General features: G+C 44.1%; 1 protein-coding gene across 1 annotated transcript in view; it reads left to right on the top strand.

Moving 5' to 3' along the window:
- Positions 1–12,526: 12,526 nt before the first annotated feature.
- Positions 12,527–17,710, top strand: part of DAPP1 (dual adaptor of phosphotyrosine and 3-phosphoinositides 1) — a 58,488-nt gene continuing 53,304 nt past the window's right edge. The window contains exon 1 of the mRNA XM_024736047.1: positions 12,527–12,749. Coding sequence (XP_024591815.1) covers positions 12,649–12,749 — 101 coding nt within the window. The 5' untranslated portion in view covers positions 12,527–12,648. The remainder of the gene's footprint in view (positions 12,750–17,710) is intronic.

Raw genomic sequence — 17,710 nt, 5'->3', positions numbered from 1 at the left:
TCCACAAAGCTGACATGAGGTTTTTTTCTTTGTGACTGTTTCTCTTACAAAAGAAATGAAAATATATGACTGAGAAGATGTTTTTAACAAGAGTGAGTTTTACCGCTGTATATGATCCTAAAACCAAACATTCTCAAGACACGAACTTCCCAAACAAGGGGAAACAAACAATAACATTCTTTGTAAAAATGCCATCTTGCCACTAATAAGAATGAGTTTTGGTGATTACAGCTAGCCGTGATGCAAATGCCCGTGACACAGGGGCAGTGTGACATTAGGCATGGAAAGTACAGACCCTTTCTCAGAGCCTTGGACACCCTCTCTGGTCAAGTCCTCTCTGCCCCAGGCCTCTTTCTGGCTCATTCCCAGCCCATGGCCTCTCATGTGGAACCTTGTTTAAGTCTGCCAGCTCCACCGGGTCCTACACTCGGTGGAAACTTATCATCTGCACATGCTACTTCCCATCCTCCATGCTGGACAATGCTGCTGACATGTAATACTCCAGACTTCCAGAGTCACTGCCAGGAATTCACTATGTTTCATGGCAGGCATCCATGAACCACTCTACTCTATAGATGGTCAGGCTGAGTCCCAAGGAGTGAATGACTTGCCCTTTGAAAACAGAGCAGTGGCAGAGCCAGGTTCAGAAGGTAGGAGGGCCCCCCCCAAAAATGGGTCACCCCACATGCAAACTCAGGAAGTGAAAATGTGGCCTCAAGCTCTACGGCAGGGGAGAACTTTTAGTCCGGCTAAATATAGTGACCCGAACTGGAGGACAGCCAGTGTGCAGGGTGCCAGCCTCACAGGAGCATTCTAGGATCCTTAATTGCCACAGGTGGGCTGCATAGTTCTTTTAAAGCTCGCCTAAAAATAAACCTTCAATGAGTCTAACTCCAAGGGTTGATTGTATTATCATTATAAAAATCAGGATGAAAAGAGGTAGTGGTGAGGAAGAGAAAGAAGAAGTAGGTTGTTTGGAAATTGGAGGAGGTACCTTCCACGAGTTGCTGGGGAATGATGTTGAAAATTGATATTTTTTTTCGTCTTCTTTTTAAAAATGTCTTACAGACAACTATTGTATTTGCTGTTTACAGTATTCTCTCTGTTGTGTAGAAGCCTGAGAAATGTACCTGTCAATCTGTGATTCCTCACTGCCGGAGGTCTGAGGATGACCTCCGGAGATGTCTATTTGCAGCCTGGGGCACCAGCCCCAAGCAGGGAAAAGTGAGCCCACCAATAGGCCGGCAAGGTGCCTTCTCCACTCCCTGGGGAGCCCTAACCTCCTTGGGTGCAACAGGAGAACAGGGTGGGAATGAACAAGAGCTTTGGAGCCAGATAGACCCAGAGTTTGAAGCAGGGTTTCACTCTCACTGCCGTTTCTAGATGCAAGCCTTGGGTTTTTGTTTCTACCTCAGAAATAATAAAATACCCAACCTTCAAACAGAGGTCACGAGATCAGATGAGGGAATGGTACAGGGTGGCTTTCAAAGGGCCTGACACGTGATACCGTCAGCCCACTTTTAGGGGTCCTTGCTTAGCATCTAAATAATCATCTTGAACAATTTAGGTAATCGCAATTACTTTTAGTGTGACTAAAACACTTTCGTTAAACAAGGTTTGGTGCTGGGAATAGAGTACTGGGGACAGCATTAGTTTTACAGTGGCAGCGCTTGCATGGGATAACTTGCAGAGAATAACTTATTTTATGACTATCAGAAATACAGAGGGAAGACCTCTTCTCTTTTTAAAACTTTAAATTTTTTTTATTTCTCTTTTTTTTTTTTTCTGTACGCGGGCCTCTCACCGCTGTGGCCTCTCCTGTTGCGGAGCGCAGGCTCCGGACACGCAGGCTCAGCGGCCATGGCTCACAGGCCCAGCCGCTCTGCGGCATGTGGGATCTTCCCGGACCGGGGCACGAACCCGTGTCCCCTGCATCGGCAGGCAGACTCTCAACCACTGCGCCACCAGGGAAGCCTCTAATGTATACTTATTTATTTGGGGTTTGCATGTTGGAAAGACAATGCACCATTTATGGATGTTGAAAGAGGATATGAGGACACAGGAAAGTGGACCTCATTCTATTCCCTGGTAGATTTACTTGAATGTCTCCAAGGCCCATCAGCTCGGCTGTCCTAGGTAAAGCCCCTTTACCAGTTTGTCCCCGTGCTGACTCAACCCACACCCTCCACCCGCCAGTGGCTCGGTCCAAGTCACTCCCCATTCTTGTGTCTGTCTCGAGGGTCCTGGAAGGGGAAGGGAGTCTCTCACAGACACTCGGGCCTCTACCTACTGCTCCAGCTGCTGCTCAATTCTTGGGCAGTCTCTGCTTCCAGTCTCTGAAGTTTAATGCTGCTGCAGACACAGGTCTCCAACCGCGCATGGAAAAAGTGGACACGTTCCAGACCTCCAAGCCCAGAGCAGCTGTTCTCTCTTCTACTGTCACCTGGAGCGCATTGCCATCCGCTTCATGGTCTCTGATACTCACCTCTTTTTCAGGTAAGAACATCTCCATCCACGTGGCCACCTCTTTTCTGGAGAGGAGGCCAGGGACAGAGAAGTTTGGGAGAAGAAAGGAGCCTCATGCAAGATGGTGGAGAACGTGATCAGACGGCAAAACTGATCCCCAAGTAATGCTCTGGGGAGGTGCTGAAGAAGACATTCAGCAGAGAGAGACTAGTATTCAACGTGAAGATTTTCTCTGAGCTGTGCTACAGTATGAGTCTCCATCTCTCCAAGCAAACCTTCAGTAAAGCTTGCTGTCTCCAGCTCTTTGGCAGGAGAACTGAAGTTCGAAGGACCACGTGTGGCCAGAGGTTGGGGGTGCAGTGAGGGGAAGCATCACCTGACCTAAGAAGGCAGCCGGCTGGCAAAGTGACCTAGATTTCAGTGGAAGCCAGAGCGGAGGAGAGCAGTAACTACGAAAGTGTAATCTTGGGGAGATCATCAGATTGGCCACAGGATATGGGATGGGGAAGGCTGGAACAAGTACTTTTTAAATTAAAGGAGTGGAAAAGAATAGATACATGTACATGTGTAACTGAATCACTTTTCTGTCCACCTGAAACTAGCACAACATTGTTAATCAACTGTACTCCAATATAAAATAAAAAGTTAAATAAGTAAATTAATTAATTAAAGGAATGAATGCTCCCAAAACGGATGTGGATCACCTAGGAAACAGTTACACTACTGAGTGTCATCGGGCCCTTCCCTTCCAGGACACGCAGTGCAAGAGGGTGAGAGAGATTAGGTTGAGCTGAGGTCAGGAAAAGCCACTGCTACCTGCCTGCATCGAGCCCTGAGGACCCCCTTCGTCACTCCCCGAAATCCAGCTTCTGCCCCTGTCTGTCAGGCATGTGTGTGTCTGAACACTAAGTCTGGATAAAGTTCAAATTCCCTTTCATGGGACTCCAGGGCACAAAAATTACCAGTGATATTGAATAATCCCTGACCCCTAAGAAGGCTTGGAACACACAGGGAGGATCCTCACGGGGAGCCACGACATCCTGACACCTGCAGAGAGCTGAGTCTCAGCTGAGCTGCAGCTGAGAGACACGGGCCCAAGAGAACTTGGGATCACTTAGCTGCCGCCGTGCAAGCAGGAAGAGATCCTGGCCTTTCCTGTTTTTAGAAGTTCTCCTTTCTCCCCAGCCCCAGCCCACTGCCAGCCAGCACACACAGATGTTTCAAGGGAATGACTGAGCCTACCTTGGTGAAGAATGTTGACAGGTGCAAACATGGACAGCGGGTTAGGTCACGCCGTGCCCAGCTCAGGCTTACAGCACTCATCCTTTACCCGCAAGCCCCCAAATCTGTCACCATACCACTCTTGGTCTGCAGGCTCTTCCCTAGTCTCCAAGAGTCCTCAGCCTTTGGAGGGTATAAGAATTACCTGGGGCGATGGTCAAGGATGCAGATTCCGGGCCCTGGGCACGGCTAGGGTTTTGAGGCTGTGGACACCCTGGGAGAAGCCAAGCTCCAGGGCTTGGTCTTGGTTATCCAGTGCGCTAACTCCAAGCTCCCTGCCCTCCAGGGTCTTCTGGAGCCACTTATTTTTCCTTCTACATGGCCTTTGGATCCTTAAATTCCCTTCAGCTTCATCCTTTCTACTTCTGGTACATTATTGTTTTAATAGTCACCTATTTCATCAATTTAGCCAAGGGCCCTCATTTTTAGTTTCCCTGATCCCTTCATTTTTCTTTTCTAAAACCCTCTTCTAGTTCCTCATAATTCTGCCCTTCCTCCTGCTTCCTTACTCCACTTAACCTTCTAGAAAAAAAAATCACCTTTGTAATAGTCCCCTTAATATAGACCAAAAAGACCAAAATAAAACACAATTACATTTTAAGGGAAACTTCTCTTTATTATCATTAGAATGTTTAAAATACCAAAGACCTCACATTTATATAGTTAACCAGAGACCTATAGGCCAGAAAGGAGCAGTGACAAACAATCTACTTCAGAATTCTTGCTGTGGCCAAATCATATTCTCTGTCAATGAGCGCCACTCTCAATTTCTTGCTGCGTGCGAGCTTCCTCTAGTTGTGGCGGCAAGCAGGGGTTACCCTTCATTGCAGTGCGCGGGCTTCTCATTGCGGTGGCCTCTCTTTGTTGCAGAGCATGGGCTCCAGGCGCGCAGGCTTCAGTAGTTGCGGCACGTGGGCTCAGTAGTTGTGGCTCGCCGGCTCTAGGGCGCAGGTTCAGTAGTTGTGGCACATGGGCTTTAGTTGCTCCGCGGCATGTGGGATCTTCCCGGACCAGGGCTCGAACCCGTGTCCCCTGCATTGGCAGGCGGATTCGTAACCACTGTGCCACGAGGGAAGTTCTTGAAATGAAACTTCATTCAGTGGAAGGATTCTGCCCTAGCCGTTCAATAGTTAACAGTTAATAATAAAAGGCTTCTACTTTAGCAGTTTGATAGTCAACCACATGCTTTATTTCACATGAAAAATGAGATGCTTTGAAGATTTATATTTACTCACTGGGTGTGTGGGGGGGGAAGTAAGTGCTTAAAATATATTGTAATTGCAGGAACAAAAATCATTTCTAGGTATACAATTGAAGTTTTAGGTTCAAATCTCTTTTTACTCATTCAAATCCTTTTGGTAAGTGTCGGAAAGCTTTAAAGGCAAGGAGAGCAGAATAATGAACGGAACCATTTAAAGCCCGATGAGACAGGTAATGAATGATACTTGAATCATTTAATGGTTTGGTTTTTAGTATATCTTCTACAAATGAGGTGTTGGGTAGTAGTGCTTAAATTCAGCGTCTTTAATAAAGAGCTATGCATACTCTTATAGATAAGAGGAAAAAGCAATGGATCTAATCTCCACTCTGGATAAAGGAGCCGCCGCAGAACCCCCTAACCGGTGCTGTATGACTGCCACCTAGTGGCGACATATCCTCACCACAGGAGTCCGGCCCAGTGGAGGTGAAGGAGAGGGGGGGCCCCGAAAGCTCCCCGATGGCAGGGCTGATCTGCAAGTTAAAGCACCCGGTAACTAGAATAAAGTTATATTTTCTAACATGTCAACTCTTACAGCTTCTATCTTAAGGTCTATTTTAAGAAATATACTTTTATTGATTCAGTTTCAAAAAGAGTTATATAAGGACATGAAACCTTGGTTTTCACTTGAGAGTTTATCTTTATTCCATGCAGGCTCCAAATGGACAAATAATATATATCATATATGTGTGTGTGTGTGTGTTTGCATATCATATATAAAATATAAATTTGTATGAATTTAATTCTAGCCCAGAAAGCATTTTGTGACTTAAAAACACTGAAGTTTGCTGGCTTTTGAATCACTGGAATCAGTAAGGAAAGAACCGTGAGCTAAGTCAGATTCACTCAGCTCCACCACTGACCAGCTGCCGGACCTCAGACAAGTACTTTATTATGTTCCAACCCATTTGCCCAATGTGTTAAACAGGGGAGTTGAAATAGAGATTCTCTCTAAGATGCTCTCCATGAAAAGTTCTAAGACCTCTCCTGTTGATTAATTTCCACCCTAAGGGGGACCAAACATTTTGAAATTATAGCTGAGCTACTCCATTCCCTCTGCACTCCCCATTGCCACTCCCACAGTATTATGGGTGATTTCAAGGCTGACCCATTTTCATAACCTGGTTCTGCCCTGGAGCCTCCAGAGAAGCTAGAATATCTCAGAAATATCTCAGCTGGCCAGCTGGTCAAATAATTTTTGCTCTTTGCTATTTGCCCCTATTAGTACAGCAATCTTTTCAAATGAACTCAGACCAAGACAAAAAGTATTAAAATAAGGCCCACAAGATCTAAAGGTGTGTAACCTGACATAGTTTCACTTTGTTGAGGTAGCAGCTAATTTTTGCAAGCTGGAAAACAAAAGCTGGTGTGTTTGAGGTTTCACTTCAGTCCGTGCTTTCACTATTCAGCAATCAGTGCAAAGACAGTTAAGCATGACCTTTCCATACAGACGGTGCCACCCTTCACCAGCTCAAAGAGCACCTGTCCCGTTAACCCTCGAAGGCAGATGTTTGCTTATTTTTGAGACCTAGTCTGTTAAAATGGCAGAGAGCGCTGAAGTAAGGACTTTGCAGAAGGGAACATAATATCACTTAATCTGCTTGCACTACTTGAGAACAAAGTCATACTGCCGTTCTAGGAAATTAGTAGGAGACACATAAAACAAAGCACTCTTCTTAAACCACATGTACACGTGCTTTCTTAAAATTATTACAAACACCGCTCTATTTGAAGGCATACTGATCACAGCGATAAGAGGTGTTCTGTTGAATGCAATGGTCCCCAGCTTCAACACAAAGCATAATGCGTACTGCTTGTGGGCAGGAGAGCTTCAGCAACCCTGCAGGATTGTTCCAGAAAGTCCGAATATCTCAAAGTTTAAAGGAATCTTAAAAGCGATTTCCTCCAAATACAAGAATCCTTGTATCAGTAGCTACAAAGGCAGGGTAAATGAGGGGGTGAGAGCAATCCAACCCCAAGGATAGCCAGTAAGAAATGAGAAACAATGATAAACCCCATGAGAAGTCAGCCTGCTTTTGTTATCACAAGACACCAGCAATTCCGAACGACCTCAGTGATAAGATGCTCCTTTGGGCAGGGGTAGGCCATCCCCACTCCCCAGACCCACCCTACCCCATCCCCTGCTTTCTACCCTATCTGGCCTCTGATTTAATGTTAGGTGACTAAGAGCACGCTCCTTTCTAATTTTAAAAAAAGAGGTTTTCTACTTCATATCTCCTAATTATCAAAGTGATATTTTATATCTTAGAAGATACACCAACAATATTAAGAAGGACTTAAGAAATTGTCGGGCTTCCCTGGTGGCGCAGTGGTTGAGAGTCTGCCTGCCGATGCAGGGGATACGGGTTCGTGCCTAAAAAAAAAAAAAAAAAAATTAACCATGACAGATACATAGCTGTGAAGACGCTTAAAGTCACTGCCTCCGGAAGCTCACATTCTAGGCAGTGACCCAGACAGTAAACAAGTGTTTTAGTTATCTGTCACTGGGTAACAAATCACCCCAAACTCTGTGGCATAAAACAACAGCCATTTTATTATGTGCGTGTATTCCTTAGATCCCAAATTCCAACAGGGCATAGACGGGATGGCTTGTCTCTGCTCTTCAATGCCTGGGACTTAGTGGGACTCAGTCACTGGGAGTGACTCCACTGGCTGGAGGCTGGAATTATCTGGAGCCTTCTTCAGTCGTGTGTCTGGAACCTGGACTGAGAAGACTGGAGCTGGGTCTCCTGGGACTGTCAACAGAGCACACACAGGAAGCACTCCATGTGGCTTGGGCTTCTCCCGGCATGACAGCTGGGCTCCACAAGGGGACACTCTGGAACGAAGGCCTGGAGAATGGGTGTCCAAAGAGACCAGGCTGAAGCTCAAGGCTTCTTACAACGACCTCCCCTCAAAAATCATGCAGTGTGGGGCTTCCCTGGTGGCGCAGTGGTTGGGGGTCCGCCTGACGATGCAGGGGACACGGGTTCATGTTCCGGTCCGGGAAGATCCCACATGCCGCGGAGCGGCTGGGCCCGTGAGCCATGGCCGCTGAGCCTGCGCGTCCGGAGCCTGTGTGCCGCAGCGGGAGAGGCCACAGCAGTGAGAGGTCTCAGTACCAGAAAAAAAAAAAAAAAAAGTCATGCAGGTGTCAGCTACCCCAGGCCTAGCTGACACCACCACTTGGCTGCTCTGTATTTTTCAATGACTAAAATTTACCTTTATGAACTATTCCCTGAGCGTCTGAGAGCCCACACCTTGGGTCTGCTGATGCTATTTTTTCAGAATTTTAAATCACCGAGGAAACCATATTATCTGTAGGAATGCTTAGGAAAGTAAAATCCAACGTGTTTATATCCTTCCTTTCCCCTTCAGAGAAAATCCTTTCATTTGTTTCTGCTTTTCTGCTCTCCTGGGGGAGGAAGGGGTTAGAGTGAAGTTTATACCTGGAAGTTGGCGAGTTATAGCCGCATACAGACAGCTTTATCCAATAAAGAAGCTAGGACTGGTTATCTAGATGAGAGAAGAAAACGAAATAGGGTCCCAGTTAATTCAAGACAACCAATTGCCTTGGCCCTTGATACTGTAGTAAGCGATCACATAATTGTGGCAGAGAACACAGAAGTGGCAGCTTGAAATAAAACTCCAGCTGACATACTTTTAAAAGCAATATGGCAGCTGTGAGCTTGCCACAGAATTAGGAGGAGAGCTGGAAGACTTCCCTTTGGAAAGCCGGCCTGCAGCTGAAAAACAATGGTTAGTTCTTTCTTCCTCTGCTGTTCCTCTGTTCCAATTTAATATGAAATGATAATTTCTTCTTTTTCATGGGTGGGGAGAACAGCCAGTGGGAAACAGAGTAAGGGTCCCTCAACCCCAAGCTATGGTAACCTCAGTCCATGGTAATCCCAAGCCATGGTTTCCCTTTCCAGAATGTATCCTTTCTTTCCCACCAATATCAATGACGGAGAAGAGATCATGCTTATGTAACAGTTAACAGTTAACCAACCAAAGGAGCTAAAGGACCATTCCCTCTGTGCTGTGAAGAGCATGAGTAGAGTTGCCATTGCCAGGTAAGCAGGTGGAAGCAATGCTGTGATATTTGAGCTTTCTGTAGAGACGAATAAATTAGGAAAAGATTTAAAAGGGTCTTCAACCCGGAGGAATGGATAAGGAAGATGAGGTACGTATATACAATGGAGTATTAGCCATAAAAAAGAACAAAATAATGCCATTTGCAGTGACATAGGTGGACCTAGAGTTTGTCATACTGAGTAAAGTAAGTCAGACAGAGAAAGACAAATAACATGTAATATCGTTTATATGTAGAATCTAAAAAAAGGGTACAAATGAACCTATTTACAAAACAGAAATAGAGTCACAGATGTAGAAAACAAACTTATGGTTACCAAGGGGGAAAGAAGGAAAGGGATAAACTGGGAGATTGGGATTGACATATATACATTACTATACATAAAATAGATAACTAATAAGGACCTACTGTATAGCACAGAGAACTCTACTCAATACTCTGTAATGGCCTATATGGGAAAAGAATCTTAAAAAGAGTGGATACATGTATATATATAACTGATTCACTTTGCTGTACACCTGAAACTAGCACAACATTGTAAATCAACTATACTCCAATAAAAATTAATTTTAAAAAATTTTAAGAAGAAAAACTTTATTGAACAATTATAAGAAAAAAAACCACATGGAACTATTTCTTTTGAAAAAGTTCTTCTTAGAGTAATCGCAAATGTTAGAAATTCAAATCTGGGGAATTCCCTGGCAGTCCAGTGCTTAGGACTTGGTGCTTTCACTGCTGGGGCCCAGGTTCAATCCCTGGTCAGGGAACTAAGATCCTGAAAGCTGCGTGGTATGGCCAAAAAAAAAAAAAAGAAAAAGAAAAAGAAAAGAAAATTCAAATCTGGACAAAATAGCTCTCCCTGAATCCTCTTTATGAGAAAATTGATGATTTGAGTGTGATAGTCATCCCGATGATGACTATCTTGATAACATTTATAACATTTCTTGAAAAAAAATATTTTTCCAACAAAAACTAAGATGTTCCAAAATTGTTAAAACGCTCGATTGTCTGTGCCCATTTCTATGTGCAATACAGTGTGGAAAGAATTCAGTTCCATGAAGAAGGATCATTGAAAAGAGAATAATGAAATAAGTAAGAAGTGAACTATGTGCTTTAAGAAATATTCTTTGTGCTTGTTTGCAAAGTGTTTGAAAGCAAAAGTAGCAGTTTCTTTAATTAAAAGAAATTATGTAGCATGTGACCAATCTAATATAAAAAATATTACCAAATATTTTATGACTGTCCAGCATTTTATCGAAACCATCTAGTAATTCTGCGGCAACTGGTTCCCCTATGATGCTGAAAGCATGCAGACTTAGTGGAGCAGAGGGATGGGAGGGGCCCTGGGGAACACAGAATAAGTGACAAAAAGAAAGAATGACATCAAAGGAAAGGACAACAGATGGGATAGCAAAATGTGAAAGGGAGGGGACAGGAAGATTGAAAAGGGGATGAGGGTCATACAGAGTGAAGTAAGTCAGAAAGAGAAAAACAAATACCGTATGCTGACACATATATATGGAATCTAAAAAAAAAAAAAAAAGGTTCTGAAGAACCTAGGGGCAAGACAGGAATAAAGATGCAGATGTAGAGAATGGACTTGAGGACAGGGGGAGGGGGAAGGGTAAGCTGGGACGAAGTGAGATAGTGGCATGGACATATATACACTACCAAATGTCAAATAGATAGCTAGTGGGAAGCAGCCACATAGAACAGAGAGGTCAGCTCGGTGCTTTGTGACCGCCTAGAGGGGTGGGATAGGGAGGGTGGGAGGGAGACGCAAAGAGGGAGGAGATATGGAGATATATGTATGCATATGGCTGATTCACTTTGTTAAACAGCAGGAACTAACACAACATTGTAAAGCAGTTATAAAGATGTTTTAAAAAGTAAAAAATAAAAATATGTTTTAAAAAGAAAGAAAAGGGGATGACGGTTGTCTTAGTAAATTCTGCTACTTTCCTAAAAAAAAAAGTTAAGCAAAAGAACAGCCCGAATTTGCTTAAAGAGGAACGGAATAGATACTAAAAACCTGAACAAAGAGTTGTAGAAAGGGAACAAGAACTCTGCCCGGCTCTCCCCCTATCTCTGCTGTGTTCACATTCAGCACCTCCCTGGCCAGGACTGGCCTCTGCTGCAAGTGGACTCTGTGCTTCTCTCCGAACAAACTGTAGCCAAGAGAATTTTAAATGTTGATGTACCATAATCAGAGCTCAGTCTCCACTCAGGAATCTCTCCCTGGCAGTCAGAGTAAGCCAGGGTCTCACACATCACTGACAAACAGATCATAGGGAAGGACTGTAAGAAAAGCTGGAATAATGCCAGGTGCCGATCAGCCTCTCCTCTTGGAACAGCTCTGCTATCTTGGTTTCCTATAAAGCAGTCTCCTCAAACTTTAACTCACACAGGAGTCAACTTGGGGATCTTGTTTAAATGCAGATACTGGTTCAGAGGCGCTGGGATGAACCCAAATTCTGCATTCTAACAAGCTCCTGGGGACCCTGCTGGTCCTCAAGACGCACTGGGAGAAGTGAGTTATAGAGCACCCAGGTGAACCCTGAGTGAGTCAGGTGTGACAAGAGGGAGAGACAGAGAGAGAACAGGCGAGAGGGAGAAGCACACTCTCCTGCAGGTTACATACCCAGAGAACACAGGAAGCAACATATGTTCTTTGTTCATTCATTACGGTACTTTGTCCAATTCCCCAGCATTCAGAGTGATGACAGTTTCCCTTCTGGACTTTTCGGCAGCTCGCATTCTCTACACATGAGTCTGGACCCACAGCAATACCAGCTGTGAATAAGCCCAGGGAAGGAAGTGGAACTCGAAGACTCCAGGAGTTCTAACCTGCCCTGTTAGCTGGGCACCCGGCTGGGCCCCCTGCAGCTTTTCCTACCTTCTTCTCACCCAGTCTTTCTTCCACGGAGGAACGATAATTGTCTCTGAATCCTGCTCAACCTGAACGTCAAGGGTATGCTGGAAAGCTTAGGTGATTGAAGCAGAACTATTGAGAAAGTGCTAAAAACCAGACTTCCTGATGGAAGCTAGTGGCTTGAGTCTGATTTCTTTACCCCTTTGAAAGATGTTCCAGATCCAGAAGCTTCCTCGACGTTCCTCATGTTTGTGTGTGAGACGGAAGGTGTAGGTGATGGAGTGCATCCTGGACAAACCGGAGGCAAATAGCACTAAGGAAAAACTATGCTTTGGCCTCACGAAGAGAGTTGGAATTAAGAGTCACTCTCAGTTGGGGCAGTTTGATCTTTATTTCCTTTGCCAGAAACTGCGTGGGGCATGATGCAGTGTGGGTGTCCTCAGAGGTGCTACCTAGCTTTGCATGTTTCTTGACGGAGGCAGCACTCCTGCCAGCACCTAAGTGGGGAGTGTCGGTGGGAGGAGTAAGCGGGTTTCACTTCCTTGATGGTTGGAGACTCAGCTACAGCTGGCTTCTCTCTCAGCGGGGAGGAGAGGGCGTGAGGGGCAGCAGAACGTGTCTCTCTCTGCCTCTCACCCAGAGCACCTCGCAGGGGCTTAGCGGACGCGAGGGGTGCGAATGGGCAGAGCAGAATCTCCAGAAGGGAAAATGAGCATCCAGGATCCTTCAGATCTGTGGAGCAGGTCAGACGGAGAAGCTGAGCTGCTCCAGGACTTGGGGTAAGTGGGCAGGTCCCCTTTTCCAGGTGCTTATTGGGTGAACCTTAACTCCTCACCCCTACGCAAATGCTCATCTTGATGAATGATTCTCTTTAGCACTCTCTCTCTCTGACACCCCAATCTTCTATCCTTTCCACTTTACTCATCTGTGTCTGTGGGGGCCCAATTCCATTGTGAAAGTATGGATTACCTTTCCACATGTGAAAACAAGTAGGTGGAGAAAATGGGACAAAAAAATCAAATGCTGGACGTTCTTTGAGATTTTAGGGACAGAATTGGGCTGTCGTCGCGGTTGTTGCTGGGTTTCCTTGTTATTGATCTGGTCTATGAACAAATGTGCTATAAAAAGTTCTGAGCTCCAAGCTACTGACAGTAAGAGGGCTGCACTGCTGGTGAGATAAACAGAAAGCCTAGACCCTACAGTAAGGCAGAGGGACTTTTTCAAAAGAGAACGAACGAGGAAGTGTCTGCAGCAGTGTCCCATGTGTGTTTCTTTCTCCTGACACTGCATTTGTGAGCTCTTGTATGCATGTATGTCTTTTAGGGCAACTTTGAGCCTTTTAAGTACTAACAAGTCAGGAAGAATATAAACACTCTGCCCCAGACAGGTTACACATTTAGGTAGCAAGAGGCACTTCTTTAAGAAGGGACCAGATGAGACAACTCATCAGGATACTTAATAAAAGAAGCAAATGTTACACAAGAGAGGCGTAGGGGATTTCCTACAGAAACTGCTCCTTTCCCCTGAGGCACCGGGAATAGCCTGGTGAGGCTGATTTTGACACCTGTGATTCCTAAGAGGCAGACCTGCACCTGCTGTCTCACTAAATAGCTCTAATCTTCACAAACACTCAAGAGCTGTGATCATCTCCATCTCACAAAGGAAGAAAACAAGCACCAAAGGGATTGAATAACTTGCCTGCGGTCACACATCAGTTACAAATCAGGATTCCAATCTGCCAAGTCTATGTCCTTATCCAGAGAAAAGCTAAAGTTAGGGATGAAATCTCTCTGTGTCAAGATTGCAGAGATTGTATTTTGGGGTGTTGTAAGCGTTCTCAATAAGTCCTGTCTTTAGATTTTAAACTTGAGGTCTCAGAATTGAACTTTACCTTCGTAAGGTAAATCAAACGTAACAGCTAGACTTTTCATTAAAGTAAACTCCCCTTATGGGGAGTCAGAGCTCCAGGACACCTCTAGCCTTCTAGACCAAATCCCCAAACTGCAGAGGTAAAATGTTCCCTGAGCATCCAAAACGGGTGTCACAGAGTCCAGGCACTAAAGCTGGACCCTGGGCTCTCACTTAGATCCGTATGAAGTTATTAAACTATCATTCTTTATGTGTTTGGTTATGTGGATTCCCAGCCCACGATCGGTAGGAAGCCACAGAGGAGAAGAGAGGCAAAGGAGATATTCAGCTCTGGTCCTTTCATTCAACAATCTTTGAGCCTAGGCTCTGTGCTTGAGTACCCTTGGCACTCGCTTGGATGACAAAGATGAGCTAAACACTGTCTCTTCTCCCCACCTTAGTGCCCGTAGCAGGAAGCAACCTTAGATAAAACCCACTAGGAAACAGAACTGTATCTTCCCTGCATGTGCAGAGATGGACATTCAATTCAACCCAGAAACACCCCAAAAAGGTGCTTTTATGTCCATACTTCACTATTTCAGAAAGTCTGGAAATGTCTTAAACATTGGAAGATGGTTTCTGTAACAGGCAAGTTACAGTGGTCTAGGGAAATTGCTCTATGGTTGCGGTTCTTAACCTCGGCTGTGCACTAGAATTACCCAAGGAGTTTTTAAAATTCCTGCCCAGGGCACACACCAGACAAATGACATCAGTATCTTGGGGGTGAGCATTTTCTTTTTAAACTTTCCAAGTGACTTCAGAGCAAGACCAAGGTTGAGAATCACTGCATAGAATAGAAATCCAACAGAAGCACTGAGTAAATGTGCCCTTATTTGTTGGAAATGTACCTGAATCTTAAAGCCATTAATAAACGTTGACATTTCGTCTGTGGGTTTGGGAGCACTTTGTTTAACAATTTTATTGAGGTATATTTTATAGACCATAGAGCTCACTCATTTCCAGTGTACAATTCAGTAACCCGTAGTGCCTTTAAAGAGTGGTACAACCATCACCATAAATCAATTTTAGAACATTTTCATCTCCCCAATAAGAAACCTCAGAAGCATTTTTTAAAATATACTCAGTGGTGTGTTAGTTAATAAACCACCTGGGTGAGGGATAGCCCTGATTCAGGAGTCTGCCTGTTTCCCCGGTATAAATACTCCAATCACAGGCATTTTCAAGCTGCCAAGGGTTTAACAACAAGATTACAAAATTCCTGAGAATTTAATAATGGACTTGAGTTAGTATTTGTGCCTCTAGGACAATCCTGATATACCTCTCATAGGTCATAAGATCTGAGCAAACTTGAAAATGGCCCGTTGCCTCTGGCAGAATTCTGAATAAAATGAAACTTCTTCTTTGAACATCTAGGCTACTGGTTAGGTATAATCTACCCCCAAACTTCTAATTAATTCAGTTTTTAAAACGCTCCTTAAAAACAAAATGATTTAAAGCAGTTGATAGATTAAAAGTGGCTGGTTTTAATGCCTTCATTTTGAAATCGTTTTTAATAGGTTATCTGAGTAGTTAGGTAGGTTCTTACCTTTGTATTTTTGATAGATACAGACAGACAAGGTGGTGGTTAAATTAAAGAGATGGCATCTTTGTTCTTTGGTCCCATTTTTCTTCAGGTTCTGGCGTCTGTAAGCCCTGCAAATTAAACCCTGCATTGCAGCAAATCCATCCCCTGCCTTTCTAGGACACACACGACTTGCTCAGAAGACATTCTTTCTAAAGTACCTAAATCAAGCAACTCAGATGCATTTCTGTGTCTCACATGCAGAGTATCAGTCTAAAGACACTTAGTTTCCTTCATCCTAAACATATTAATGCTTCCAGAAGCAGAGGGGAAATAACACAATTTGCAATGGTTGCTCAGCTTCACGTACACGTTGGCCGAATGGGATGGGGGAGGGAGGGGCAAAGGCTGTGGAGAACGGTCGGTGAGAAGCAGGAGGTGTACTGGGAACAGAAGGCAGGCTGTGTGTGGCCTCCAAAATGAAGCGACGGGGCTGTGAAACAAATAGTGAATATTTGAGGTACCACCTAAGGAACAAACTAGGATAGAATTGCTAATCAGTTAATAATTGATGATTCCAGCAATTCTCTGATTATAACAAAGGTTCCTACAAAACCATGTAGTTTTGTATGTGACTACAAACTATATAACTACAGACACAAAAGGGATACTGTGAAATAAAAATATTTTAGCATATCTTTAAATATTCAAATTATCTACTCAGACATATTCCTTCAAGCAAGAAACATAATAAATGTTCCCTTTTTTATATATTTTCCCGTCTCAAATTTTATAAGGAAGTGTCTGTGTTTGGCTGTGCTGTCAGAGTCAAGAAAGTAGATTTGAAGCTGTGGATATTTAAGTAAATTAATTAAAAACTAATTTCTCTGCTGCTTCCCATGTAAGAGAAGGTTGGAGCAGATCAGGGATCAGCAAACTTTTTTTGTCAGAAGCCAGGTAATAAATATTTTAGGCTTTGCAGGCTTTATGATTTCTGCTTCAGCTACTCACGTCTGTCATTGTCATGCAAAAACAGCCATAGATAACACAGAAACAGATGACCGTGACGGTCGGTGTTCAAACAAAATATAATTTAGGGACGCTGAAATTTGAATTTCATACAATTGTCACGAGTCATAAAATATTCTTCTTCTTTTTTTCCCCTAACCACTTAAAAACGTAAAACCATGCTCGGCTCACAGTCTACACCAAAACGTGTACCCTGGTAGGAACTGGCCCTCACATGGTGGTTTGCTGACGACCCAGGGAATAAGTAACAATCACCAAAGCGAGGTCTTATGAAGAGGCAGACATTTTGCGTACAGGAGCTCTGGCCTTCAAAATGTATCTACGTTCCAGCTTTACACGTGAGGAGACTCATTAGCAGAGAAATCAAGCTGCCTGGAGTCCCAGAGAATCTGGGTCCCAAGGCCATGCTTATTCCACCAAACCAGGTTGAGCTCCTGTTGTGAGGGTCACTGGCCGGCACCAGGTCGTTCACAGAGTCTGGCCTTCACAATAACACCATCAATACAGTATGATTATACTCATCTTATAGATGCAGAAGGCGACTTCAGATCAGTCAAGTGAACCGTCCAGGTCACAGACCTCATAGGTGGTGCCCTGAGAGTGCCTAGGCGTGTACTCCAGAGCTGACTCTCTCTCCACCGATGGAAGAAGGTACACCTTCTAAGAACGGCAATTTAGTAAGGGTTGGATGCTCACCATGTGCCAGGCACTATTTTAAGCCTTTTGCTTGTATGACTTATTAAATTCACACATTACTGCCAGGGAGTTACTACCACTAGTGACATTTCTGCTCACAAATGAGAAAAATGAAGGACAGAGCTTTTATCACATGCTCAAGATGACACTTTCATAAACCTTCAAATCCAGGAGTTTGGCCCCAGAGCCCACATGCTTCTCCACTAACACAACTTCCTGCTTATTATACCAGCACTGTTAGTGCTAGTGAGAACTGAGAGAAAAAGTAGTTCTGTGATTGCTACCACCAACATATTTTTTTACTAAAAGACATTATTCTTTCACATTCTTAACAGACATGCATATACAAAGCCAGATCAATATCCTAATTCATCAGAACTTTTTTGAATTGTGTGTAGATTCCTTTCTTCGGGGCTAGGCAAATCGAATAGGCTAAGAAGAGCATAGTAAATTCAAGGCTTTAAAGGAAGCTGTTTACAGAGCTGATACCAAGTAGAGCAAAAAAGCTTGTTCCTCTTCTGGGCACAATTCCGTAATCTTGGACTCTAAAAATGGAAGGTGATTCTCTTGTGGCCGAGAGAGAGT

This window comes from Neophocaena asiaeorientalis, unplaced genomic scaffold (assembly GCF_003031525.2).
Source record: "Neophocaena asiaeorientalis asiaeorientalis breed wild unplaced genomic scaffold, Neophocaena_asiaeorientalis_V1.1 scaffold7, whole genome shotgun sequence".
Taxonomy (NCBI): Eukaryota; Metazoa; Chordata; class Mammalia; order Artiodactyla; family Phocoenidae; genus Neophocaena; species Neophocaena asiaeorientalis.
The sequence above is the reverse complement of the archived record's forward strand: the minus strand, read 5'-3'. Positions and strand labels throughout refer to the sequence as shown.